Source organism: Falco cherrug, chromosome 10, assembly GCF_023634085.1.
Source record: "Falco cherrug isolate bFalChe1 chromosome 10, bFalChe1.pri, whole genome shotgun sequence".
NCBI lineage: Eukaryota > Metazoa > Chordata > Aves > Falconiformes > Falconidae > Falco > Falco cherrug.
The window spans coordinates 23,789,124-23,815,651 of NC_073706.1; the positions used below are offsets into that span (position 1 = coordinate 23,789,124).

The window sequence follows — 26,528 nt, forward strand, 5'->3', positions numbered from 1 at the left end:
TGAACAGAGCGTGTGACACAGACGTATTGCAGCTACTCCTGGGCAGGAGCTTCCATGAGAAGATTCAGGAAACCTTTCTTCTGAAATAACAGTGCTTCCAAAACCCCATTGTCCAATGATTTCCCAGGTCTGTCATGAAATTCCTAAATAAAAATCTGGCCTTTATTGCTATAGAGAGCAATTGTTCCCCCTCGCTCATCTACAAGCTGGTAAATGTGATAAAAAAAGCTCTTCATTTCTGAAGCTGGAGAAATAAAGTTTGATTAAATGTCCCTTGTCCCTCAGCTTCTAGAGGCGAGATTCTTTGCTCATATTAGTATAGGATTTTTCCTTGGGATTGTAATCAGGGAACTGGCGTTTGTTTTCTTTGGTTTTACTCTTGAAGATGTCATCTGATCCAGTTTTATTTGCAATAACTTTAGGCAGATTTTTTTCAAAGTCCACCTGAAAAAAAAAAAGGAAAAAAAAAAAGTAGTTTGAAGCTTGTATTCACTGGGTTTTTCCTTTGTTTGAAGGGTATCTTTTTGCATTTGACGTTTTTTCTTATAGATCTGAGCAGTTACTTCACTACATAAAATGCCTGTCCTACCCACCAACAGGCACTCTTTAGTGTGTGTCCCCTCCATAAGCAACTGCTGGTTTTCTAATTCCCCCATGGAAAGTCTTTGGCAAAAGCAACACAAACAACTTTTCACAACTCTTTCCCTCATATAAAAGTCTTAAAACGTGCCCTTGGTGCATTCCCAGCCACTTAGATTTTGTTTTTCATTTGCATAGTTATCTGCATATTTTAGTGGATTGATTTTTTTTTTGTCTGTCCACACTTGCCTCACTGGTTTCACACTGCCGCTACTTAATTAATGTTGTTATTCTACATTTTAAGTAAATACAAGGCAATAAGTGCATATGTGATCTTTTTTGTCTAACTGGTTTTATTGAGATTTTTTTTTTCCCCAGCAAAGTTCTACCTGAAGTCTGTGTGAAGCACCTAAAAGCCAGGTGAAACAGCTGAAGCAAATCTAGAGCCCCAGCTGCTCTCCGAATTAAACCATCAACCTTAATGTTAAGCTTAATGCAAGCTGGGTGGAGGGACAGCTTCTGCCTTATCACCGACTACTGTGAGTCTTACAGCTGAAAGAATCCTTTCAAGTTTTCAACCTACCTGTAGAGTACTCTAAAGGACCTGAAAACGTACGTTTTATGTCCCTTCTCTAAACCTAGCAGGTTCTGCTGAGATGGAGCAATGTTGTTTCTCTGCAAACTGTTACAACTGCAAGAAAACGAGGTGCTTGTTCTTTATGTCTTGTTAACGAGCTATGAAGCCCTGAGACACCTGGGGTAAAGCTTGGTCCTGTGCTGGTGGAGGAGGAGGAGGAGGTGGTGGGCAGGAACGGCACAGGTGTTGGTGGTTGTAGCTCTGCCTGATGGACTGGAAGTGCCGCCCTAGAAGGGGAAAGTGGTCCTAGAGGGTCTGAAGATGAGGACAGCAGCAGCAGGAGAGCTCCAGGGACATGTGAGTGCTAAAGTCTTTTTGTCTGTACTGGGTGGGAGGAGGCTCTAGCTTATGATCTCATCTGTGAGGGATAAAGTACAGGTTTGTCCCCATTTGGCTGCTGGAGCGGGGAGGACAGAGCGGGAGGGAGGTCAGCCTCGTTTCATGGGCTGCTGGCCATCCTGAGGGCTGCTGTTCTCCAGAGACCCCCAAGTCCCCGCGTGCTGCACAAACAGGGAAAATCATTAACCTATTCCTGACCACCGCTGTGTAGGGTTTGGCTGGTCTCATTTCCAACCTGTGTTGCTCATGCAGCATCCCTTGTGTAACTGTAAGAAGCAATTGCGGACAGCTAGCCCACTCGCCATGTGGCACGTGTCCTGTACTCACCTCCTGGCTGCCGTGCCGCACGCCGCACCATAGGGAAGCTTTCAGCCTTTCCGACCAAAAGCAAAACAGGTTGCACACTGGCTTAATTAACACTGGTGGGATATCTTCTCCTTTAGTGGGTCCTGAAAGGAGAAAATAATGATTCGTAAGTCTGCAGGCAGCCAGGTGTGAGCCCCAGGAGCTTCAGGTGGTGAGGTTGGGGGAGCGGGATCGGAGCCCGCTGCCCTCTGCTAGTCTGGGTCTCATCATCTGCTTGCTGGACTTTTTAAAAGTTTTTTTAACAGTTGAGTCAGGTTTTTGTGCAAAAGCATTTAAAAAAAATAAATATATATATATAAACACCAACCTGTTACAAAGCTAATCAGCAGCCCTGTGGTGGCACAGCCCAGGCAGCCGATGGCACTGAAGTACAGGTAGGACAGGGAGTACCAGGTATCAGCCAGCAAAGGCCTGTGGGAAGGTGACAAAAGCAGCTAGCAGTGACTAGTGGGGCGGTTTAAGTTGCTTCTTGACTATACCAGCAAAATGCAGCTCCCGCTGCAGCTGGTGTATGAGCTGCTCTCACTGTGTGGCAGTTGCCAGCTGTGCCAAAACGCGGGCTCGAGCGGCACGGGCAGGGAGGATACCTGTCTGGAGCTGCGGTGGGAGCCGCCGCCGTCGTCAGCACCCCGGTGCTGTTAGCCAGCGTGCAGTTGAGAGTCGACAGTTGCAGAGGAATGGACTTTGTTGGGGGTGCAGGGTAAATGAAAGAGCCGGTACCAGCCCAAAAAGCTAAGGTGATCCCAGCCACGAGGCCTCCGACAGCGCCCTGGGCAGGGGGAGAAAGGCACTGCTCGAGCTGGTGCGTGGGGAGCACTGCCCTGGGAATGGGGGGGGGCGGGGGGTGTGGGGGGCAGGAGCAGGTGATGGCTGGTTACAGGCTCTCTTGCTGGAAATCAGTTCTGTTCTCCCTTGACCAAGGTGTAAAGCATGGTGATTTATTGTCCTCTAGCAATAAGAGTTGGAGGAAAACTGTGATGATCAAAACCTCAATGCAGAGTTGAGTTTTTCTTCTGGGTGAGCTTGATGGGACTGCTCGTGGGGCAATATGAGATGAGCTCATCTCATGTTTTGCTGGAGTTAGTAAAGGCAGAGCAATTGAAATCATCCTGTGTGTCCCAAGGCAAAGATAGGCTGGGGTGAGTGTTTACTATTTTTTTCTTTTTAATTGAAGAGAAGAAACTCAGAAATAAAAATCTTTTTTAAAAAAACTCTCATGTGGATCTAATCACCAATTATTCCACAGTCGGGTAGAGTTAAATTCAAGTGGGTTTAATTCAGACAGTGAAAAGGGACCTATAAACAGATCTTGGACTCCTCATGCTCTAAATCTGAAAAGCAGCTCTGAGACTAAACACAAAAAACCCAAACAATTTTCAAGGTTGAGTTTTAACCAAACAAGTCCAAAAGATTTTTCTTTTTGATCAGGATATTTATTTTTTTTTTACCTTCCAGTTAGCACAAGGAAACACAATTCCCAGGGTAAATAATCCCAGCATGGGTCCGCCACACATCCCATGGATGGAGAGGGAAGCCTGTGGATACGGGGAGAGAAAGTAGCTTAGCACAGCAGCTGGAGGGAGCACGGCAGCTCTGGGTTTGCTTTGTAATTTTCAGGAAATGGTGGGGAAGAAGGGACCAGCAGTGATTTCAGTGTGTAATTAAAGAGACGATCACACTCAGTATTTTTCCCAACAGCGAGTAAATGGTGAAGGATTTGGGGGATTTATGATTTTTTTGCCATCCCCCATAATTATGCCCCTCAGGAGAGTGTCCATAGAAGTTATTTGCATAATCTAGTAGTCCTCAGGGCTTCAGCATTAGTTGTTCAGTGCATTGTGTTTCTGTTGATTTGTGTTCAGTTCATCATATTTTGGAGGCAATAGATACCTGCACAACTCCTCCCAGCAGCGATGCCGCTGCAGCCATCGAAGTACACAGGACACCGTATAATATACCTGGAAAAGGTCAGGCAGCGAGGTTGGTGGTGCTGGTTAATGGTGTGGACAATTTGTAATTCATCTGGTGTCTGAAGTGACCAGGCAGCATGGATGAATTAGCGCTCTGATGTTTTAACACTTGACCATCAAACACCCAGACGTGTCTTGCATGAAGTCTCGTTGGGATTTTGGTTGGTTGGGTTTTCTTATGAAGCAGAATTTAGCAGTGAAATTAATTTGGAAGTTATGCCTCGTGCAGAAATGTTTTTGTTGCCTTGAAGTAACACTTAAAATAATCTAAGGAATGAATTAGGCAACGATAAACAACATGGCTTTCTTCCTTTGACATCAGTATTAACTTTGTGGTAGACAAAATTCTGTATGTAGCAGTCTTGAGTAAAGCCAACCCAAACTTATCTTATGGGCTAGCAGAGCATAGTGTCAGAGGTAAAAATTGTCTGTCTTTCTGGGTCCCGAGTGCAAAAACTAAGTAGTAAGTGGAACAGCAGTAACAGAGCAGGCTGAGACAGTTGCAGAGATGGAGGAAGTATTGGCTTGGCTCTTCTGTGATCTTTACGAACATTAACAAATGGTTATGATGTTGTTACAGAACTTGTAAAGGGTTATGATATTACTGCAATATTTGTAAAAAGTATCTTGGAATTTCAAACCACTTTGGACAATTGATGTGTTAACGACCTAGTTTTCATTTGCCTTTTTTACATTTCTACTTTTCTCTGAAAAGCTGAACAACATTCTTATGCAATACTCTGTTTTAATAGAAATGTCTTATTGTACTACTATAAAAAATAATTTAATAATTCCACTGTAGAGTAATGCGTTAATAACTACACTGATATTCTCTCTGTATCGTAAAGAAGATCCCAGAGTGTCCTCCAATATTTTCAGTAGATTAAACTTTTCCAAGGATTTTGAGTGGTGGCCTAGGTTTGTTTCTGTACCGTATAGTACCCACGCTTAATTTTACTGAAACATTAGGCTGACATTCATCCTGAGAGCTTACAAAGGGTTACGTTTCTGTGGAGATTTCCAAAGCTCGAGTGTGTTTCTGAAGGTGTCTCCAGACAGTGCCCTTCACTACTCACAGAACTGCTCTTGGAGACAGTTGGGAATCTGAGACTCTCAAGGCTCAGAGTATATACAATCCTGCCCTTTTTTTTTCTATAGTGATAGTAACTGGGGGGATGAGCATCTTTGCCATTAAAGAAATGGATACCATCTGGGGTACTTACATAAGCCTTTGCTAATCCATGTACTCATCTTCTCAGAGAGGTTTGGGAAACCTTTCTTGACCAAGTCTTCAAAGGTAACAGTTGCTAAAGCATTGATACTGGCAGCTACCGTGCTGTAGAAAGGAGAAGAATATTTCAGATTATATTGCCTTCTATGTACTTAACAAAGTTGTATTTATAAAGAAATGCTTCCTCTTTTTCAGCGATAATGCTCTTCAAGAACTGTACATCTTATAGTATTTTTCACATGTGCTGCTGATGCTGGAGAGGTTTCTGTCCCTTCTGCGATTGTGGGGGGGTCTGCTTCATGCTGGCACAGAACAAGATAGAAACTCATCCTAACTGACCCTTGGGCTTAGCAGTCTGCAAAGACACTAAGAATATACATGTGTTCTAGAATAAAAATTTTACTCCTTTGCAAATTAAAGGATGTGCAGTGACCGCTACTGATACCCTGTTCCTCCACAAGATGCCTGTTGTTTTCTCTCATAACTGAAAAATATGGAATAGTCTGACCCTCTTAGCTGGGTGAGTGAACCTGTGTCTGGTGAATACATTCTCTGCACATCTGTAGTGACAGCATGGCAGTGTCAGTGCCTACAGCACAGCGTTCGGTCCCCCTTACTCTGTTCTCCTGCCAGGAGCAGTTGGTGCCTTTTATGTGGGGGCTTTCTTGGTGTTGTTTTTTTTCTTCTCCCCAGTTTTCATGGAATAGAATCATAGAATAATTTGGGTTGGAAGGGACCATTTAAAGGTTAGCACTGTCTTGCTTTTTCTGCAGATACAAGTCTTTAGAAACAGCTTGTTTCAGACTGGTGTTATGCAAATGCCATAGAATTAGTGTGAACTTGATTCTTCTCTCTCTCTCTCTCTCTCTCTCTCTCTCTCTAATGTCCTGTGCAGTGCTGGCGCTTGGCCTGGAAAGGGTAGAAACTACAGTAGCAGGCAGCACCTCCCAAAGTTCAAAAGAAGTTCTAAAACTCCTCTATGCAGACATTTCTTTTCCTAGTCTAACTCCGCTTCATGTATGGACAGATGTGCTGGGAAACTCCCTGTCCCTCGCTGGAGTGTTCTGGCAGTCAGGTTGTGTAAAGGGCATTTCACCGTGCACAGCTCCAAAGGGATTGTGGGAGGCTGAGCTCAGTTTTCCTACCCTTTTGTCTGTACTGAAATGTTAGTCAAAAATGTACTTGGGATAAAGATACTGGAGAAGTGTAGCTAGACTTTGACATTCATGTAATGCAACTGCTGCTTCCTAGAACGTTCTCCGAAAAACAAGCTGGGCTTTTCTGAGGTTTCATGTTTTGACCTCAGTCTGGGTCCTCAAGAAATCAGTTGTCTGCAGCTAAAACATCACTCCAGATTAACAGACCTTAGCGTTCCACTGAATGCACAGGCAACGAACAGTCCTGGGACTCCTGGCATCGAAGAAAAGATGTCCATAACAAAATACGGCATGAGCTGGGTGGAAGGAGCACAAGAGCAACACGAGCAATTAGTTCAGATTTTCCTGGATAATGGAAGAGAAGTAGCTACTTCTGAGCACGCTGTTAAATTGTGTGTTCGTTCCAACTAACAAAAGGTGCCAGATTTCGAGCAAAGGCAATGTCATTTGGCAAAAATCTGGTTAGTGCTGTCAGAGTGCCAGAATATATATATATATATATATAATTTTCTAGCCCTGATTCGGCAACTGCCTTGGTGCCTGAGTGCTGACAGGACATATAGAATTACAATAGATTTTAAACTGTCTCAATATGTGCTGTGTCTGAGCCCAAAGCAGCTCCCCGTGATGGTAAGGGGTATCTGTACCTGATCAGGTGCTGAAATGAAATCAGCAGTCCAAGGGTCACAACTCTTGTAATGAGTGTACATCACCAAACCACAAAATACTGCACACACCAGGACTGTCCAAAGCCCCAATAAATTCAGGTAAAGTGCCCTGGAACAAAGGAGAGAAACTGTTGAATACAAGAAAAATATAGAAAAGCTGTTTGAAGTTAGTTATTTCTAAATTTTAAGGGAGAGACCTGAATCAAAGCTAGCTATATAATTGAAAGCTGGCTATGTAATTTCTTAAAGGCATAACCAGGATAAGAAATTGTACATAGTGCTGATTTAAAAAAAAAAAAATACATAAAAATGGACAAATACAGCCGCTTTATGGTATAGGGCAAGGGTAAAGGTTCTGAGTAACTGTACAGCTGGGAGAAAGCAGTAAATTGTATGTGGAACGGGCTGCACTGAGCGCTGGGTCTGTCCCTCTGTCCCCTTCAGAGCAGTTTTGCCTGTGGGGAGCTGTTCTGGCTGCTCCCCCTTTAAGCCCAGCAAAGTGTTGGTTTGGTGGATTCTGTCGGGGCTGCGGCATCACCGTGCAAAGTAAGCCCTTGGGTATTTTTCAGTAGTCCACGAGATGGCTGTGGCTGACGGTATCTTTGGGGAGGCCATGTGGCTGCGGTTGGGTAATCCTGTCGTTCCTGAGAGCTGCCAGGTTTTATTTAGCCTACCTTACATTAGAGCATCGCTTTATGTGAGGTGTCTTGCAAGGGGCAGTTCAGAGCTGTGCTACTGGGACCTGAAGGTCTTTCAGAACTTTTTACTGTTGGCGTTTTCACTATTGTGACCTCCAAACGCTTTTCAGAGACTGAGTTTTCTACAGGATAAATTCATATAAACTGTTACGATCTTAAGAAAAACGAGTGTGATTTCAGCTAGCAAAAAAGCTAACTGTTTGAAGAAGGAAAACATTGCCACCTTTATGCTCTAGCCAAGTAGGCAAGCACTTGGTGCTAGGCGTATGAAAAAAATCTGGTTCCTTAGTAAAACGTGTCTAGCTGTGCACATACTGATGCTGAACTGGAAGAATGTAGCAGGCTGGACACCTATATGTCTATATTGTAAAGTTTCACTTGGTTATTTAATGTTGATTCTAATTATTCTTAAGCTGTATAATTTAAGAACTTATTAACTTAATTTTATTTAGATAACGCCTTGTACTATAGTGCCCCATTAAATCAATAATCACTTTTCCAATGAAGCTGTAGATAGCACAGCTTCTGCGTGGGCATCTCTTCCATACTCTTGCTTCCGAGGATTACATTGGCAGCCTGACCCCAAATTAATCAGCTGCAAGAGGTAGCTAGCTACCTGTTCTTCCTGCATTTACTTACAGCATTTAGAGCCAGAGGGTGTAAGACAATCAGAGCACAACTAGCTTACTACTACCCAACAGGATTCCGATACTTATTTAACATAAATAACAAACTTAGTATAATTCCATGTCAATACATTTGATTGTTGGGATAGATTAGTGACAGGCAACTTACAGTTTAGCATGCTTTTCCGATTTGCAAGAAATGCATCTCTGTATTGTGGACTGATTAACTCCATAGAGCCCTAGCCATGTAAATGTTCCCCCAATAACAATCGTCCAAAAGGTATGTCGTCTCAAAGGGTCGACATCAAAACTAGAAGAGAGAAAGAAGCAGTTCAGTTCACTTATTTAAGCACACATTTATTTAGCAAGAGGTAGGTGATTTTTCAGAACTATCTGGTATGTCCTACCCTCTGAATCAGAAATACTGTATCAGTAATACTGTTTTCCAGCACAAACATCTAATGTGTTCAGGTTTGGAAACTGGGGGTGGGGTGAGGGTGGTGTTAAACTTTTATATTGGAACACATTACTATCAAGTCAAGGATAAACATATATCATGCATGCGCAGTCAGAGGATCAATTAATTGGGATAAATCACACCTATAAGGCTGCTTATGCTCAGATTTCAGATTTGTGTCATACTGCAGCAACAGACCTGTGGAACCTCCAAGCCATCCTGCCTGGGACCTTGTCCTTTGCGAGGAGCAAAGCCAGTTGCTAAACTCTTAAAATCTTCCCAACTCTGTTACATCATCACGATGTGTGATTTCCCTTACAAGAAATTGCTTCAGCTGCAGTGTTATCTTTTTAACAATGAAACTTCATTACTCAGTAATTCTAACCAGTACAAGCACCTCTTTCTGTCTCACATCTGTTTTCTGCAATTCTCCTAACCTTGATAGGTACAGCAGATAACATTTGACCTTGCTGCTAGATTCTGTCAGTGAATTGCCTTGATCAATGAACTTTTCAGTCAGCGCCACAAACAGCCAAAGGAAGGTCAGTTTTCTGTCCCAGCGCATCGCTGCTAGCTGCTGTGGTGAGTGTACTTAAAATGAAGTGCCAGTTTTATGAGTGGAAAATTAAAGAGGCAATTGGAAGGAATAATTGGGGTGTGTTTGTACCTACAGAAAGAAAAATGGGCAAGTTCCCTTCCAGTTCAGCGGGGCTTTGGTTTCTTCAAAGAGGGTAACAGAAAGAGGGGTTGGCCTCTTGAAGGTCAACTGCATTCCCAAGGACCAAAGAAACAGGGAATGGCTTCTGTGAGTCACCGCAGCTGTTCACTGGTAGTAGAATAACAAGCCTGAGGGGTTTTTGTCTTAGTAAGGGTGGGGTTTATAAACATTAAGTATGCAAAAGGAGAAAGTTTGCACCGTTTGTTTCTTACTCAAATATGCTCAGCCGTGATCCTTCATAAGCATCTTCCCAGACCTTGGTCGATCCTCCGTTCAGAGTAGTTCCTCGAATCAAAACCGCCACGAAGCCAGCCACCATGACAATCATTTGAAATGCGTCTGTCCAGACGACAGCTTTTAATCCTCCCTAAAACAAACAGACTGTATGCTCTCATCTTCTTCCTGCTGTTCAAGTACAGCGAAAGGTAGAAAGACCCCTTATTTCAGGAGCTGGTGAGCTGGATGCATAGCATCTAGGAATTCGGGGCAATGCTTAAACTTTGGATTCTCCCATGAAAACTCTATTTTTAGAGGTGAGAAAATGATGTGGCCTCCGTTGTTTGTCCGCAGTCATATAAAAATACTTGACATCCAGTTAAATGCTTTTTTTTCCTGCCTCCTTTGTATGTATTGGAAAAATATATCCTGGTGTGGAAAAGCTTAGGGAACACAAGCTGTTGGTACTTGCCATAGCACTCTGCTTCTTGGAGCCCAGTGACCCATGATTTGCCTAACACAGAAAAATAGCTGTGGCCAGTCTGCAGTCCAGCTTTCTCCCATAGCTACTCTCATATTTGATCAAATCTGTACTAGAGCAACACAAGTGTTTACAGCAAGGGTGGACCAAAACACTGAGAAAATTCATTAGTGGTAATGAAAACAGAAATGAGGTGGTGTCCTAAGCCCCAGGGCTCTGCCCCTTCCACTGCCCTGTTTTATCTTTTTTTGTAATCCAGAGTCTCCTGTTGCTTCCACTCAGAAGCAAAGCTCTCTATGACTTGTTGATCATCCTTCCTAGGTTTTATCACCCTCTTCTTGATCTGGGGTGACATCCGAGGCACATTTCTCATTACAGTGTTTTTCAGTTTATAACTTGTAAAAGATAAGAGTCATGTTCTCAAAAGATTTAGTACGGCAGGGGAAGGTTATTGCCTCCTTATCAGGACTCTGCCTCAAGCTGTCTGTGCTAAACCTGGGGGCATCCAGCAGAGGATTTGAAAGGAAATATTTTTCTCCTCCAAATCGGCTTGCTTATACCACAGAATCTAAAAGAAATTTGTCTCTGTGTTCTCTTACTTTAAACTTCGGTCACTTGGACTGTATTTAGAAGCCGCCCTTCTGTGATAGCCTGTGGATGGTGGAATGAGCAATCTGTGTTCCAGCTGTTCGGTTGTGCCTGTTACGTACCAGAGTGCAATAGAAAGTGCAGACAATTCCTGTTGCAGCTACAGAGCCCCAGAGATCAAATCCAGTCACTGCGAAACCAAAGAAAACCAAATGGTTAGTGACATGATGGTAGGCCATATGGATGGTAACAGAAAGCTATGATCCTTCAGCCTTAGAAGGATGGGAGTAATTTTTTTTCTGTGTGTCTATTAGGAGCTTTGCTGGATTGTTCAGGTTTCCTAACATTACTGGATACTGGTTTGCATTGTTTTTTTCTTGCAAATTGGATTTAACTAACTTTTAAGTGCACAAAAGTAATGCCTAAGAAGAATTGCACAAAGCGTAAACAGCATTCCTAAGGGACGCAGCTTTATAAGCAATGCTTTCCTTTGGTTCTTAGTCGAGTATTTTCTCTAGCGAGATCAAGTTCTTCAGAGATTTCCAAAGAATTTTGAGGGGAAAAAAACACACGAAACAAACCAACACCAAACTATGTTCCATTCCCTGCATCTAGGAGCAGTTTAATGCTGGTATGTAGTGCATTAAAATGATTTTTCATGTTCATCTTGCTTCATAAATGTACTTTGCTCAGGATGTACAAATTTTAAGTGGGCTCATATTGTAGTGTTTCCCGCCAGGCATAGTTTGTGAGAGAAAATCTATTTTTAAAGGTTCTCTTATTAGCAAAATTAGTATGGCCTGATAATGAACGTGAACTGTCACATAAAATGTGGTTGAGCTCCAGAGGAAGGAGGCTCGACGCTGGGTAAGAGGTGGAGCTGGAGAAACTGCAGGCAACTTAGATGTTAAAAAATGAAAAGAGCCTCCCAGTCTCTTCCCAATCGATTTTTGGTGAAATCAGGAGTTGGGTCACGGTGATTCCAGTGACATTACTAATCCTATCCATCATGATGGGTGCCGCCTGCCTGGTTCATGAAGGTTAATCGCAGCAGGGCACGGATGGAGAGCAGCACGGCGTTCAGCTCCAGCTCCAGGGAGCGAGGTTCTGCCCATGGGAACCTGATGGTGGGAGGCAGGGAAGGGGGCAAGCAAAGTACAGGGTATGGTCTTGGGTCGTCAGCTTGTCCTGTGAACTTTGTCAGGATGTTGAGAAATTGCTCGTTGCTCACCTCTTCAAGTGGTTACTGAGTGCAAAGGAGAGCAGGACAGCAAATATGGGGCTCCTGCTGACATACTGATGTGGGAGAGAGATCGGGGGAGTCGGCAATGCAGAGCTACAAGGTGCAGGCAAAAACTTCTTACAGAACTTCCGAAGAAATTTTTTTTTGTTAGATTTCTTTATCTATTTTTCCTCACTTAATTTATTCTGATTGTCTTGTGGTGTGGTTATTTGAGGTAGCCATATAGCGTGGTATGGGAACTCACCTTGGTTGAGTGCCAGTGATGGAGCATAAACCACTATTCCTGTGTAAAGGATCTGAAGGAGAAAAAGTTGATAAAAAACCATTTATGTGACTACTCTAGCGATAAGGCTTCTATTTAGGGCGGTGCTCAGCGTGAAATACCAGCTCTAGGGATTTATTTAGATCAGATTGTATTGTGTGTGGCTTTCTGTTTCAGCCTTTACAAAACAAAAGCCTTTGTTTTAATTCCGTTCTGATAGAAGAGCCATTATCTGTCTTCCTATTACTTATTTTACCCCTTGCTAAGATGATGCCACATGCAGCAGCTTTCAAACAGGATAGCTTTATCCCCATTGACGTAGGCAGGTGACTGGTGAACTAAAAGCACCTGGTACAGCTCATCTGGCTTCTCAAGAATGACAGAACCCACTCGTGGAAAGAGGCTTCAGGGGAACGTAGTGAGACCAAGAGTTTGAGAACTGTGAGAGTTCAGCACAACATCCAGTTGTCAAAGACAACACAAATGGCATTTTTGGTCCTAAAGAGGATAAGTTAGGAAAGCAACCCTTCTTTCTTTTTAACTTTCTCAGTCCAAGTGAAAAAAATTAAAAAGCGTACTCATTAAAACATCTCGTTATAAAAAATGTGCAGTCTAAGACTAGTCTGTCAAAATAAATGTTGAGTGAAATTAGCAAAAAGCCGATGTCCTCTTACCGTTTGCAGGATGTAGATCAATGTTGCAGCAAAACGGACCATCTTGTTAAATCTTAACTCCAAATACTAGGGAAAAGAGGAATCTCACTGAATTGCATGTGTAGCATTTGTGACATAGCTATTAACCTTCTGTTCACTCTGAGTAACAGCTTGTTGTGCAAGTAAAATTACTGACATCTGGCTCTGCTACTGTGAGTAATGAGCAGGACAGCATAGTTGTTATTACACGTAGCAATAATTACATTTAAGAAGTCTTCTCATCAGTATCATGTACCTGAAGTTGTATGTTGGGTTTCTGTGGTTAGTATCTGCTCTTGATTGGGAATAAATGACAAAGCCCAAGGGCTACAAAGAAAAGCAATTTCAAACTTCAAATGAAAATATCATCCAACTATGTTAAAGGGGAGCCCTGGGGTCATCTCTAGGAGGAATAGGACTCCTGTAGTGACAGATGTGGTAGGGCAGGTGGAGAAGCAGCAACCTAGTTCTGCAGTGCTGGAGCTAAGCTGGCTTTCTCCCTTCCCTCTGTCACAGTCTAAAGCCAAATCTGTGCGTCATTGGTATGGAGAGGCAAGTGGAGTCTTTGGGGACTTCCAGGTGGATGTAGAGAGGTGTTCCCCAGTACTGCACAGCTGCAGAAGTGAATAGATCTCTAGCCCCAAGAGCCCAGATTTTAAGCCAGAGTCACCACCTGGAGTCTCTCTGTAGAGTTGACCAAAAAAAGAAATTAAATCATTATCACTACAAAAATGAAGTGGGCATTGCTAACCCCATGGCAGCCTCTCACGCCGCCTTGGGTGGGCTGGGGTCTCCCCTTGGGCCGTAGCCCCTGTGCTGGCCACCAGACGCCAGGCAGAGGCTGTACCAGTCCCCTCTTTTACAAGTCTCTGGGCACGGTACTTCCAAAGCAGCTTCTTTCTTATTAATTTTGTTCATGTTCATCTTTCTTGTGCCTCTTGCATAATAAGCCCTACGGTCTGCCATACGAGTCAATAGCTGATTTCTGTGACTTGTTTCTAAAAATGACTCCTGAAGCCAGCAGAGCCACCTTGGAGGGACTCTGGCTACGATGACACCTTCAGTAGTTCAGATGAGAAAAGAAATTCATTCTCTGATCTTGCATTAAAACCAGCCAAAAAAATGCAGTTACCTGGGGCAATGGGAATGGATGGTCAGTTTTTCTCTTTTCTAATCTGTAACCGGAGTATTACGAAATACCCAGGCAGAGCTGTTTGCCCAAAGCCCTCCCTTGGGTTCGGGCTTGAAGAACGTGAGCAGCCTTACTCACTCGTGAACTAACCTGGCTTTCTTCATCCCATTCTTGCTTAGTTGAAACTGCCCACAAACGGGAGCAACCAAATTTGTGACAGCTGATTAAAGTGACTAAAAAGCTATTCCCAAATGCTCTGTAGCCACCCCGTGGGCGTGCAGATGATAAGGGCTGTGCGCTGTGCTGCTAGCAGTAACATCACGAGGACTACTGATTTTTATTTTTTAACTACTGATCTGTCATATGAAGCAAATATTGTGTTCTAGGAGGAATGCCAGGCAAAATGCATAGCCAATTTAGAGGTTGTTTATTTAATTTGTTAGAGAATCCCTGAATTAATTACCCAGCCCTGACTATTTTATTATTTTTCTGAAAGAGACCCACCATCTTCCTCTTTATCCCTTCTTCCCACCTCAGTGTTTTAGATATCTAATAGTCCACTTTCAAAGTAAATTAGGCTGAACTGCCAGATGTAGACAGAGTTTTAACTGGATACTATTGATTATTATTCTTAAAGTCTGTCTTTAATACCTGCTCTCTCAACCAGAGTGAAATAGTTACTTATAAGATCAGAAGCATTTAGGTATACTTCAGTTATTTTCCAGCTGTAATTTAATTTGGTGCTTATGTTAAACCCTTATGCTGTCTTTGTTATATATGTATAACAGGAGCTCTGACCCTCAGTTTGTGCTCTCAGCTTTTGCAACATAAATAACTAGTTAGAATAATGCAACCTGTTTCTAAAACTAATAAACGTATCAATACATTCGCTCTGTGAAATGCTGCAGAAAGTCTTCTGTCAGATTTTTCTCTAAAAGTATCTATAGGCATGATACTGACTTTTATGTTAGAATAGTGCCTTTTATTTTATTCATGGATTTTACTTACCTCATAAGTGCTTGTAATGCCAGATCTGTAAAATACAGGTAGAAAAAGTTCCGCAGTGAAAATGATGACCAGCGCATATGAAAGGAAGAAGAGCACAAAGGATGCCCCATAGCGATAAACTTCGGAGGGTGTCCCCAGAACGGTCACTGCTGACATGAAGCTTGATGTGAGCGAGAAGGCTATAGGTCCACACGTCATCTGTTTGCCGCCCACCAAGAATTCCTTTGAGGTTTTCTTTTTCCTCTCTTTAACTGCAAAAAAGATTCCGATGCTAGCACATACTAAAAATAGCGCTGCAAAAACAATGTAGTCCCACACCACAAATTTTTTGACCTCTGGAGCTATGAAGTTGGACATAGTCCGGGTTGGACAGTCCTCGGGTGGAGGATTCTGCTGCTCTGTAGCTGTTGCTCCAAACAGGTAACTCAGTTGGCAACAACGTTGAAGCTGTAGCTCATCAATGGCAAGTGATAAAGACTATTCAGTTAGGAGACTTTTTCTTTTTTTAACCAGTTCGCTTCTAAGGAGATAAAAAATAAAAGTAGCTAAGTATGAGTTAGGAGGGTGCTGGATGGATGTAGACCCTGGTGCTACTGATACTTGTGCAAGGCAGGCTTAGCTGTGAAATCTGTAGTATGCTCCCTTTTTATCTGTGAGGTTTTAATTTAAGGTTAACCATTAGCCTGACACATTGACTTGATCTGACTTTTTTTTTTTTTCTAACCTCTCAGCATTTTTAAATAATAAAATGAGAGCAATAAAGAAATTAAGGAAAGCAAAATGAAGGAAAGCTCAGCGTACAGACCCATGTCCCCACTGGTGAGGTTTTTTTCAGAGGAGCAATTCCCTCATATGGTTAAAAACTGAAATTGAACATCAATGATAGGGTTCAGGATTGTCCTTTGACATTCTAAGTGTGGTCCTTGGTAGACAGTCTAGAAGTTAACAGACAGTATGGATAATGGACAGTATGGATAATGCTCTGTAAATTCTCACACAACTGCTTCACAGTAATTTGTTTATCTAAGTGTACCCGCACCGCTAGTTAAAATTTCTTTTTTGTACAGAACAAATGTCTTAGGGTGTGTCCAGTCTCAAAAAAGCAGTGACTCTACTTGCCAGGCATTTCTCTGCTTTTGGGGGGGTGGTTGCCCCCCCCCCCCCCCCCCCCCCTTTTTGCAACTCCTTACAGCTGTAAGAACATGGATATTTTCTGCAGGTTTTAATTCATGCCTACCGAGTCTGATTAATAAATGTCTCCGGCAGCGGTAAAAGCCATGCGGTTAGAGCAGCGAGGTTCTAGGGTCAACCACCAACCTCAGCTGGCAGAGAGCTAATCTGATGGGGGATGAATGCAGCATGTGGGGCTAAGCAGGCAAACCACGTGCCTGCTGCTCCCCACAAAGCACGGCTGATGGCCAGCTTGCCCGGGCATTGTCACGTCAAATGAATTCACAAAAAGCTGCAAAGGACCAAACGTGAGGGTATTTGCTCTTAAACTTGAGCCCCTGAGCTGCATCATGTAGGACTGCATCAGTCTGGCTCATGTTGGTGGAGAGAGTGAGGAACTGGTTGTGAGGCCTGGGGTAAAAATTAAAAATAAAAGTTAAAAAAAAAACCAACCCCTAAAACCTAACAAAACCGCAAAAAATCCCAAACCACACCTGGGTCAGAAGGTTTTTGTGCCGGTCATGTTAACCAGAGAAACGCTAAGATCCCTGTATCATCCATTTTAGGAAAATAACTGTAGTGTCATATATTATTATTGGCTTGAATATGTTTTTAAAACGTGTTTGCCATCAGCAAACGCTGCTAATTAGCAGCTGGGCTAACTGTGCTGTCACACAGCGACAAATAAAGCTGCCTGTCAGCTCACACGGGCTCAGTGCATAGCAATTTGGGTTGGTTTCCAGGAAGCTTTTCCAAAAGCAAAATTCCCATTGGCATAAATGTAAGCCTGCAGAGATATTTTTTAATTGTTATTTTATTTTAAATTATTAATGTTCTTTCTGGCAGAAAATTATTTTTGGATGATAGTATTTCACACAAAGTAGAAAAAAGCTAATGGAATAATAAACTGGAACCAAAGTTAGAAATGTAAATCTGTATTTTTATGACTCTATAGCCATCTGATACATTTTTAGCATAGCTTCATGGTGGTGGTCAGAATAGCTATTTTAGCTAAATCTCACAGACAAAAGAATATACCTTATAAATACAATTTCTGAAGAAGAAATATTATTTTAAAACAGTACAAAACCACCTGTTATTCTTTTATGATGGTGCGCCTTAGATGGGAATAATTGAAATTTCGTTTCCCTGAAATAATAAAAAAATTATATTGTGAAAACTCCTGTGAAATAAAGTTTTAGCCAGAGTAGCCTCAGGAAGAAGCTTCATTTCCTGAAGCTTCAATACCCCTTTCCATAGCTGATTGCAAGCCAAGGAGCTGACAAGAAATCCGACTCCAGTGCTTGGATTTACCACTCCAAGCTGTTAGCATCTGAGGGGCTGTATCAGGACCCATTCTGGCATCTGAAATAAGTGCTTGAAATAGATAAGGGTGTTTTTAATTAGTTCTCAGCCCAGCTTCCTGCAGCCAGGCAGGCAAACCTGCAAGGGATGCTCTCCCCTGTTACCTCCTGTGCTACTTTGCCCCTGGTTTTGGGGAGGTAAGAACAGCCCTGTCCAGGGGAGAGGGGAATGAATGGCTATACATCACTTGCATCTTTCCAGCTGAGATTAGGAAAAATTCAGGCCTTAGTTTAACGTTATAATCACTTCAGGATTCTCCTCCAACGCTTGCCAGATCCACGGGCCATCAAGAGGTTAGGACCTCCCAAAAAGTGATGCTCTATACACCACGCTTTGTATGTTTGCAACAGTTCCCTGGGAGAAACGTCGCAGCCACCCTGTCCACCCAGATCCTGCATTTCACACGGCCACAGGGACCCAAAGGAATATATAGCAAAAAAATCTCCCATTTAAGCAATATATTTAAGCAGTACAAACAAATGTATGCCAAGTATTTTTGTAACTACTACCATCAAATTGCTTAAGCTATCAACCAACTAACCATTATTAATTATATTCTCTATCTCAATTATGCCTTTTGCTTGTACAATTTCTTGATTAAAAGTACTTCAACTAATGGAAAAGTTATTGGCTCCTTATTATTGAAGAAATTCAGGGCTTGTGTTTGAAATAGAGCGCAGGACCCTTCCCTTAAGATGGATCGTCACCGCACATTGCATGACAAGCTTTGCTTGATGGGCTTGTTCTCATCTCCACCTTTAAGACATCCTTGCTTGAGCATGTCTTCTTCTGAGGGGCTGAGGATGAAAGCTTGCCCAGCACTTTCTTTTTACAGCCACTTTTTCTCTATACATTTATTTATTTTTCCTTCCCCCCCCGCCTTCCCATGGTCTCTTTAAGTCAGTGAAATGATTTACAGCCTTTCACGAAGGCAGATCTCTGCCATTAGTGCTGTTTGGGCATGTTGAGCCAAGGACGATGAGGGCAGGTTTTGCACGCAGGGGTGAACCCCTTGCAGGCTGCTGTGCAGAACAGCAAGGCAATTTCTTACCAAGGTCAGGGATTTGGGGAATGAGCTGCATAGCCCCCCCCAGGCCTAAATCAGAGGCGTCAGAAGTGTGAAGATCCTGATTTGGCAGCGCAATTGTCTTGCAGTGCTCAAAAGCTTATCTAAACAATCAGTAGAGCCTGGCATCTAGGCTGATAACGTTCAAGCATTCATTCTATTCTTGTATCATAGGAAATTAACTGAGCCACAATTAGGTCTTCCTAATTATTTTAATTTTAAAAGTTTTGCTTTAGAGACTCTGATAAGGCATAAAGTTCTCCTGGTATCATCATAATAGTTCCTGCTTGGATAGTTATAATCATGGGGTTTCCTCATCTTCTAGGAAATGAACAACTTTCAGAGCTGTAATTTGCTGGGTGCTTTTGCTTTCTATCCCTTTCAGCCTATAATGCCAATTAGGTATTAATGTAATGATAAGAACGTGCTTAAACTGAGGAACCTGCTGGGGTTTGGTGCCCAGGTGCCCCCCATGTGGGGTAGTGCTCCGCTGCATAACCATTGAGGAAGTTCATTGGATGCAAACTGCGCGCTTCAAGGCCATGTGTGGACCCATCCTCGGTGACTAACTTGGAGCTAGCTTTTCAAAAGTTGTTAGCACTTAAACTTTCTCAGTGTGATGCTTTATGAGTAGATTTTTTTTAAATTGCTGAGGGAGCTTAATTGCAGAGGCTATTCTTCATGGACCTCAATGTTGCTTGCCAATGAAGTCTTCTGATGACAGGAGTTCAAGGCTTTTGAGCAGGGAAAAGATGTCCGGAGAAGAAAATGTACAATATATGAAATCATTAGAAATTGCTAAAATGAAGAATTTTCAAAGAATGATATTTTACCATTGTGTTTTCAGCTGGCAGCATCCTTCACCCTGGGTTGTGTTAACTTTCACAGGTAAGATTATGTATAAATGAGGTGGTTTTCAATCAGCTGTTGATTTCCTTGTTTGGAATTATATCCTGTCTTGAATAACCTATGGGCGTGACCTGCTCTTCGGCATTTCGCTGAGATCTTTCAAGTAATTTAGTTATGTATTTTGATATTTATTTTAAAAGGGGATAAATTATTGGTTATATTTAATATTCTTGTTTGTTCGATAAATGTAGTTTTGTAGGACAGTGATTTCTCAGACCTTCTGCAGCGGACTTTTGGTTTCCATTAACACAGATTCTAGCTCTAACCCTATTTCAGCCTGAAAAGAGAAATTATATCTTTGTTGTAAACAGATTTCTCGTGTAATACAAATATTTGAAATCTTGTTATACTAGTGCTTACATAGATTCTTTGAATTTTAAAGTAGTATTTCAGTTTATACAAAGGGGTTTTTTTAGTAAAATGTAGTTTCCCCCTTGCGGGGCAGGCAGAGACATTTTGCTTAGTAGAGTTGTACATACACAATCATGTTTGGGGGTGTTATCAGCTGAAAAACTCCTGAATCAAAATTTTGCATGATTTTTTTTTTAATAGTTTAAGATTTCCCTCCAAATCACAGTTCCTAAACTAATATAGTGTGGTTATTTTATAAGTAGTAATATATAGTGCATGTTTTGCTTTTCATATGTATTTAGGTACTGATTTAGAGGGAGGGTTCTTTTCACAAAGAGGCGTCTCGTATTGTAGAAGATGCCACGATTTTTATGCTGAACCTTACTCTTAGTAAGGTAGAGTCTCTCCTTCCCCTCAAATGGGAAATGAGTAACAGCTGCATACAAAAAAATGGTGTAATGTCGTTCCCAACGATACTGAATAATAATCTACACAATACGGTAGCGTTTCTGCAAGGCAGCATCTACAGGAGGGGTTAGCTTTAGAAGTGTTTTAGTGCACCCTGATATTTGACTGAGATATTTTTTAGTTCTCAATATTTTTCAATATAGAACTGTGAAAACTTCATCTAAATAGGCACTGGAGGATTGAAGTCACTATTAATTAGGTGGCTGAAATGATGTAGTAAGTAGTTTTTTGAGGAAAAGTAGATTACTGGAGCACAAACCACACTGAAAATCAAAGGTGCATCATTTAGGAGCCCCTGCTAAGCCCATGGGTTATTATCTCTCCCTGACGGCGGACTTTGTCTTTTCTTAAGAGGCTCCTCTTTAATGATTACCCTTTTCTCAGAAGGACATGTTAATTTATCTATACAAAGATCATTATAACCCAGTAGTGTGGGGAACTGGAGGTATTGCTTATGGTTTGAGAGCAGGCTGTTCCCGGGGGACAGGGAGCACCCCCTGCGGATGGCTCCTCCCTGGCAGCGCCAGGTCGCAGCAGAGCCCCCACGGCGAGGTCTCCTCCCATCCCCCTGCTCCCAGCTGCTGGACTTCGCACCCTGGGATGCCAAGCGGCAGAGAAGCGTGCCGAGCGGGTGGCGTGCTTTGTGAGCGTGGCCGCTGGGGCTGTGCGGAGGTGGGTTTCACTGCTACACACTTAGAGAGGAAGGTGCGTGGTGGGCACTGGGAGCTGGGCTCTCTTTGACAAAGGCAGTGAGCTGGGCAGCTGCAGATGAAAGTGCTCATCTGAAACACTGGATTCCCAATAATCCTATTCTTAAAAAAAAAAAAAAAGGTTAAAATGATACCGCTCCTAACCTGTAGTGCAGCAGAAGAGGGACCCCCTCTACCGTACTACCGTACGGCTGCTGTTTCCCCAGGACCCGAGCCATCCCTGCAGCTCCCTGGCTGCCTCTGCACGGGGCCACGCCAGCTACCCGGCACACAGGGCAGCAGCCTGGCTTCTCACCTTTAGTTCCCTTTTTGGTTTTTTTTGCTTGTTTTCGTTTTGGGTTTTTTTTTTTTTTTTGCTTGTTTTCCTTTTTTTCGCTTGCTTTCCTTTTTTTTTGCTTGTTTCTAGAGGAAAAATAACATATAAGAAAGTAGTTTGCTACCTATCTACCCAGGGTAATGACACGTTTTCCAGGAATAGCACAGATATGTAGAAAGATGGTTTTAGCCAAATATCAGCCAAAACAGCTGATGGATATTGCAGTGAAGCCCACGCACTGCACAGCCCGTAACACCCGGAGCTGGGTGGAGGTGCTGGGACGGCCACCGCTGGCCTGGCCGCAGAGCAGAGCGAGCCAGCGAGGCTGTGGTGCCCTTGGTGTGGGCAGCCAGGAGATAAGGCTGTCCTTCGGATCATCCCTGTTTGCCACTTGGACACTGCGGTAAACACTCCTTAAGTGGTGGGACTGGAAGGTCTCAGCTTACTCTGGAGTGCTCTCCAGTTACCGCGTCGGGATGCTTTTACCTGTGACATGTCTCGTACTTGCTCTGTTCTGACACCTGGCTGCTGCTGCAGGTCCCCAGGTTTCAGGAAGCATCCAGAATCAGATTTACTTTTTCCTTTTCCCCTGGTGCTGCCGGTGGAAGTGGCTGTGTGGGAGAGGGATCATGCACAGGGATGAACGTGGCAGAGGGAAGGGAAGGCGATGGACCGAGGGAAGGCAGGGCAAGGCTGCGCTGGCGGAATTTGTACTGCATCGGCTATTTCAGGCTCTTGCAGCAAAGAGCAGGGTGTTAACAATATGAGAACACCCAAGTTATTTTTGTTTGGCTTACAGGTAGACCTAGCTTTGCAAACTAAGCCTGGCTTTTCATTTCAAGTAATACTTGTGGACTGACAAAAGGCTAAGCCACCTTGCTCCCAGCATGTCTCATCAAAAAACAGCAGTCAAGGACTGAACAAAACAGCAGCGTTATGTTCTGGTTTGTTTTAAAGTGGGGGTAAGATGCAGGAAGAGTAAGGCACCTGATACACTGGTCAAGAAGCCCTTCAGGAATTACGTAGCGGCTGGGAAGGAAAGAGGGAGCCGAGACCTCACTGCAGGTGATTTAAGGATAAAGCAGCACAGAGTGCACTTGAAAAGGATGAAAAAATAATGTGTGCTTCACTGTTCCTGTGCTGTTCAAAGCTCTGGAAACCAAAGTCATCTGTGTTCGTTGGGAAACAGTCTCACAAGCTTAGGGACAGAAGGATGCTGTGTAGTTAATGAGATAATCATTACTGGTCCATACAGGAGGCTTGTGCTGGTCATGGGCAGCTTTTATGAGCTTCGCTACTTACAGTAAAGCTGAGGATCACAAGCCTTCACTTAGCTCCATGTTACCCTACTAAAGGGAAAGGGAAAATTCAGGCATTCCCCAAGGAATGAAGCTGGTTAACACTGAACTGGTCTGGCATCTTCCCTCAGATTAGAGTTTCCATGTATTCCAGTGCACTGCTGTTACATAAAGTACCTTTTCTCACATAATAGAAAACCCAAATCAAAGGAAGACCTTTCTGATAGGACTTGGAGATCAATCATCCTTAATAATTCTTTTTTATTTTATTTATTGTAGCACTTTCACTTTTTTCCCTTAATATACATTAAAAGGATCTCTCCATCCTGTTTTGCCTATATAATTTCACTCTCTTTATGTACTCACATCCTTACCTTGATATAGATTGCAACGTAATATTACCACAGTGCAAAAAAGGGTTTGTGCGTTTTTGTGCAGAAAATAGCTTCTCTTGAGCTGTTTAACTACTCAGATATTGCTCATTATCATTGCACTCTGCAAATTACTATCCATTCCTTTTTTTTCCCTACCTTAAGATAAGTTAAAACAATGAAAGATAAAAGGCTAGTCACAGTTAAAATAACCAAGCAAAATAAATAAATAAATAAATAAATAAATAAATGCAAATTTGCCTTGTGACTATAAAGTTTCTCTTGAAAGAACCAGGTGGAAGAGCTGGCCTGCTCTAGTCTTGCCTCTAACGTGCATGTGATGGGGCATGAGGTGAGGAAGAAAGTTGCTGGGCAGTGGCTTTTCTGCAGGTCTTTGCCCTGATGGGCATTCTCTCCTGTCTTGCACGTGAAGGCCTAAAGCTCTTACTGCTTTGCTAAAATCTTGTAAATAATTTAAATTCAGATATATGAGGGTTTGTGCAGACCTTTACTGGGGCTATCTTCAAGGCTGTGGAAAGCTTCCTCTTTATCCTTCCCCGAGGGGCCAAAAAGCAGGGCGAGAAGGGAAAGCTTCTGGAAGGTATCAAAAAATAATATGACATAAAGCGAGCCTTAGGAGTTTGAGATGTGTTTGGCTTAATGGAAAACAGACTTTGCCCCTAGACAGCAGGTAGTAGGGGAGCTCACATGCAGTGCCACGTTAGCCTGTTTTTGTAAGAGCTGAGCGTGTGCTCAGCACCTCACGTGAAGCTGGACGTGTGATGTGCTGCCACGGTAATTGCTTTGAAATCGGGCAAAGGGACATCATAACAGCGTGAATAGCTGTAAAAAAGTCTCTGGAATTTGCTTATGTGAACAATTACTCCTACATATGTTCATGCTTTTTGATAAATTGCTCAGCTTTTGGTGCTGTTGCCTCCAGTACAGCAGGGACGCTTTTGTTTTGCTTGTTTGGGGAAACCAGAGGTTTCACTTGGGGTGACTCAAGGAAATGTGTGAGCCGCTTATCAGGGGCAGAGGGTGCAGACGGGGGAAGCAGATGGCATGTTGGATGCAGACTCGAGGAAGCATCTCTAAACAGGTATCACAAGGACTCCAGCTCGCAGCAGTACCTGGTGATCTTGGCAAGACAAGCTATAAAAATATCTTGGGGTTGCCCTAAATATCGTGAACCATAAAGGAAACAAAACCTCAGCTGGAAGCGTACATCAACAGCCCTTTCTGTTTCCTTTAGATGTATATAAATGACAGCTCCCTGCTCAAAAGGGAGCATCTCCTGATGCTCGGGAGAAGTGTTTGCAGGGTACTGGGGCTGTGCCACAGCCCATCAGTGCTCATCCAGCCCACGGGCACCGGCACGTGGCCTCAGCAGGGGCTTGGCTGGGGATCTCCAAATCCCACCAGTGAGGGGCTGGGCTGGGATCACACCCTATATGATGTCCATTCTGCTGCTAACTTCTCTGCCTGCTGCCCGCTGAAGCTTTTCTCTTGCTGGTAATGGAAGAGGGAGATAAATCCCATTGCTGCCTAGGTGGCTGCCTAAACCACAGGTTTGCCTCATCGTTTATTGGCAATGAGTTTGTTGTATGCTGGCTAATATCCCAAATGTCATATTGCGCGCGATTGTGTCTGTATGTTGTTATAGAAAATGTGGTTGCCTCATGGCTATGTGGGTCCCCTCCGTCCATTTTGTGCCTTTGTGTGTGCCTATATCCAAATATATGTGTAAAACATACATATATACATTGGTGAATTAGAGGGGCTGTAGAGATTTGATGTGTGTTTCTTCCATTCATCTCTCTAGTTTCATTTTGGATATATTTTTTTCCTATGTATACCAAAAAGCTTTGGGGTGGTTCTCGTTGTAAGCTGTGGGGAGGTGAATGTTATTTTTATTCAGTCTGAGTCACTTACTCATTTGAAAACTCGACTCTGTACACATGTTGAACAGTTTTGGAAAGCTATCCCCTGAAGTTAAGCAGGGAAAAGAAAATATTATGATAGTAGAATGTGGTCTACAAATGGCAGTAAATTAGACATTGAAATTAAGAAAGTTGGAAATAAACTTGGGTTCAGCCATAAATTCGGGATGTTTGCTATACATGAGGGCATACAGTGGAAAAGCTGCAGTTTTAAATGCAGAATATAGTGCTCAGGAGATGAAGGTTTTGTCTCACGTGACACATGGAGCATTTTACAAATCCTTTAAGAAGAAAAACTCCTTTATCTTATTTTATGTAAACAAAAAACAGGACATCTCTCTGTTGCCTCTTTGCTCTATGGTGACTTGATGGACTGAAAAATTAGAAGTGGAACACACTTGCCTGTGTACTGCAGGCTTGAGAATAGGTCAATTCCTTTACTTCTACTTTATGTTCCATTTGAAGCTGTGACAGGGTAACTGGAAACTTGGGGATAAGTCGCTTGCTGTTGAGAGTCTGGTAACTTCACTGCCAAAGAATTTTGGATATAGAGACGACAGGAATTGTTTTTCAACCTTCTGTTCTTTTGCAACTCGTCCCTCTGCTTCTCCCTCTCATACATAATGCAGCCAGTACAAAGTAGCAGCAGAATTTTTGGATAATCTGTGAAGTACTGTTGTCTGGGCTTTTCGCTGCTTGTGTCATAGTGGTTGTGGTTTGGTGGTTGTTTTGTTGGGTTTTTTTGGTTTTGGGTTTTGGTTTGGTTTTTTTTTTTTGCTTGGGGATTTTTTTGTTTCTGTTTTTTGGTTGTTAGGGGTTATTTTAATTAACATTTTCGTTGTTTTCTGTATTGTTTTGCTTTGTAACATCTGTGAAACAGTAACTCTGTATTGCTTTCTATTTGGAGGAGTAAAGGGAAAAACAAGAGAGGCAGCTGCCTTCTTTGGGTTTGTTTTTCCAGTAGGGTTTGTCTGTGGGTGAAGACTTGGAAACAGGACTTCCGATCCCATGCCTCATTCCTGCCAGCTGGCTGTGTGGCTCTGGATTAGTAATTCAGTCTTTTACCTTCCTTTTCCACAGGAAAGGAAAATAAAGAAAGACCAGATGCTTAACTTGAGATGTAGGAAAAGGCGCGACTCATCAGCCTTTTGCCAGGTAGCCCAAGGTTACTGCACCTAGCGGTGCTGTGCGAGGAAACGCATTCAGATGGGTCCAGGTGCCACTCATGGTGCAAAAATATCTGTGTCACTGTATCCCTGCTCTTTTCTCGGCTCCATCTCTAGGCTGGAGTTTGGAGTTACGACCAGAATACTCTTTACAGGATGAAAATGCTTGATTTATAAACGTAGGACAAGCTGTAGGACACTTTGTTCTCCAAATGTTATCTAATCTGGTAATTTAATTATGTTAATACAGATGATCGCTCACAGAACTGCTGTTCCTCTTGACTACTGCAGTGTGCATTAAACATTTGTGCATTCATTTTGCAATGT

The 26,528-nt window shown here is 42.8% G+C and overlaps 1 protein-coding gene across 1 annotated transcript; it reads right to left on the reverse strand.

Moving 5' to 3' along the window:
• Nucleotides 1–288: 288 nt before the first annotated feature.
• On the reverse strand, nt 289–15,425 carry SLC5A12 (solute carrier family 5 member 12). The gene is made up of 15 exons (XM_005436185.2): nt 15,069–15,425; nt 12,911–12,976; nt 12,219–12,270; nt 10,854–10,921; nt 9,659–9,813; nt 8,441–8,581; nt 6,927–7,056; nt 6,487–6,575; nt 5,115–5,227; nt 3,812–3,879; nt 3,370–3,456; nt 2,509–2,690; nt 2,229–2,332; nt 1,883–2,004; nt 289–444 (listed from the first exon to the last, which is right to left on the reverse strand). Exons 1-15 carry the CDS (start codon nt 15,423–15,425, stop codon nt 289–291), a joined length of 1,890 nt encoding a protein of 629 aa, XP_005436242.2.
• Nucleotides 15,426–26,528: the final 11,103 nt, after the last annotated feature.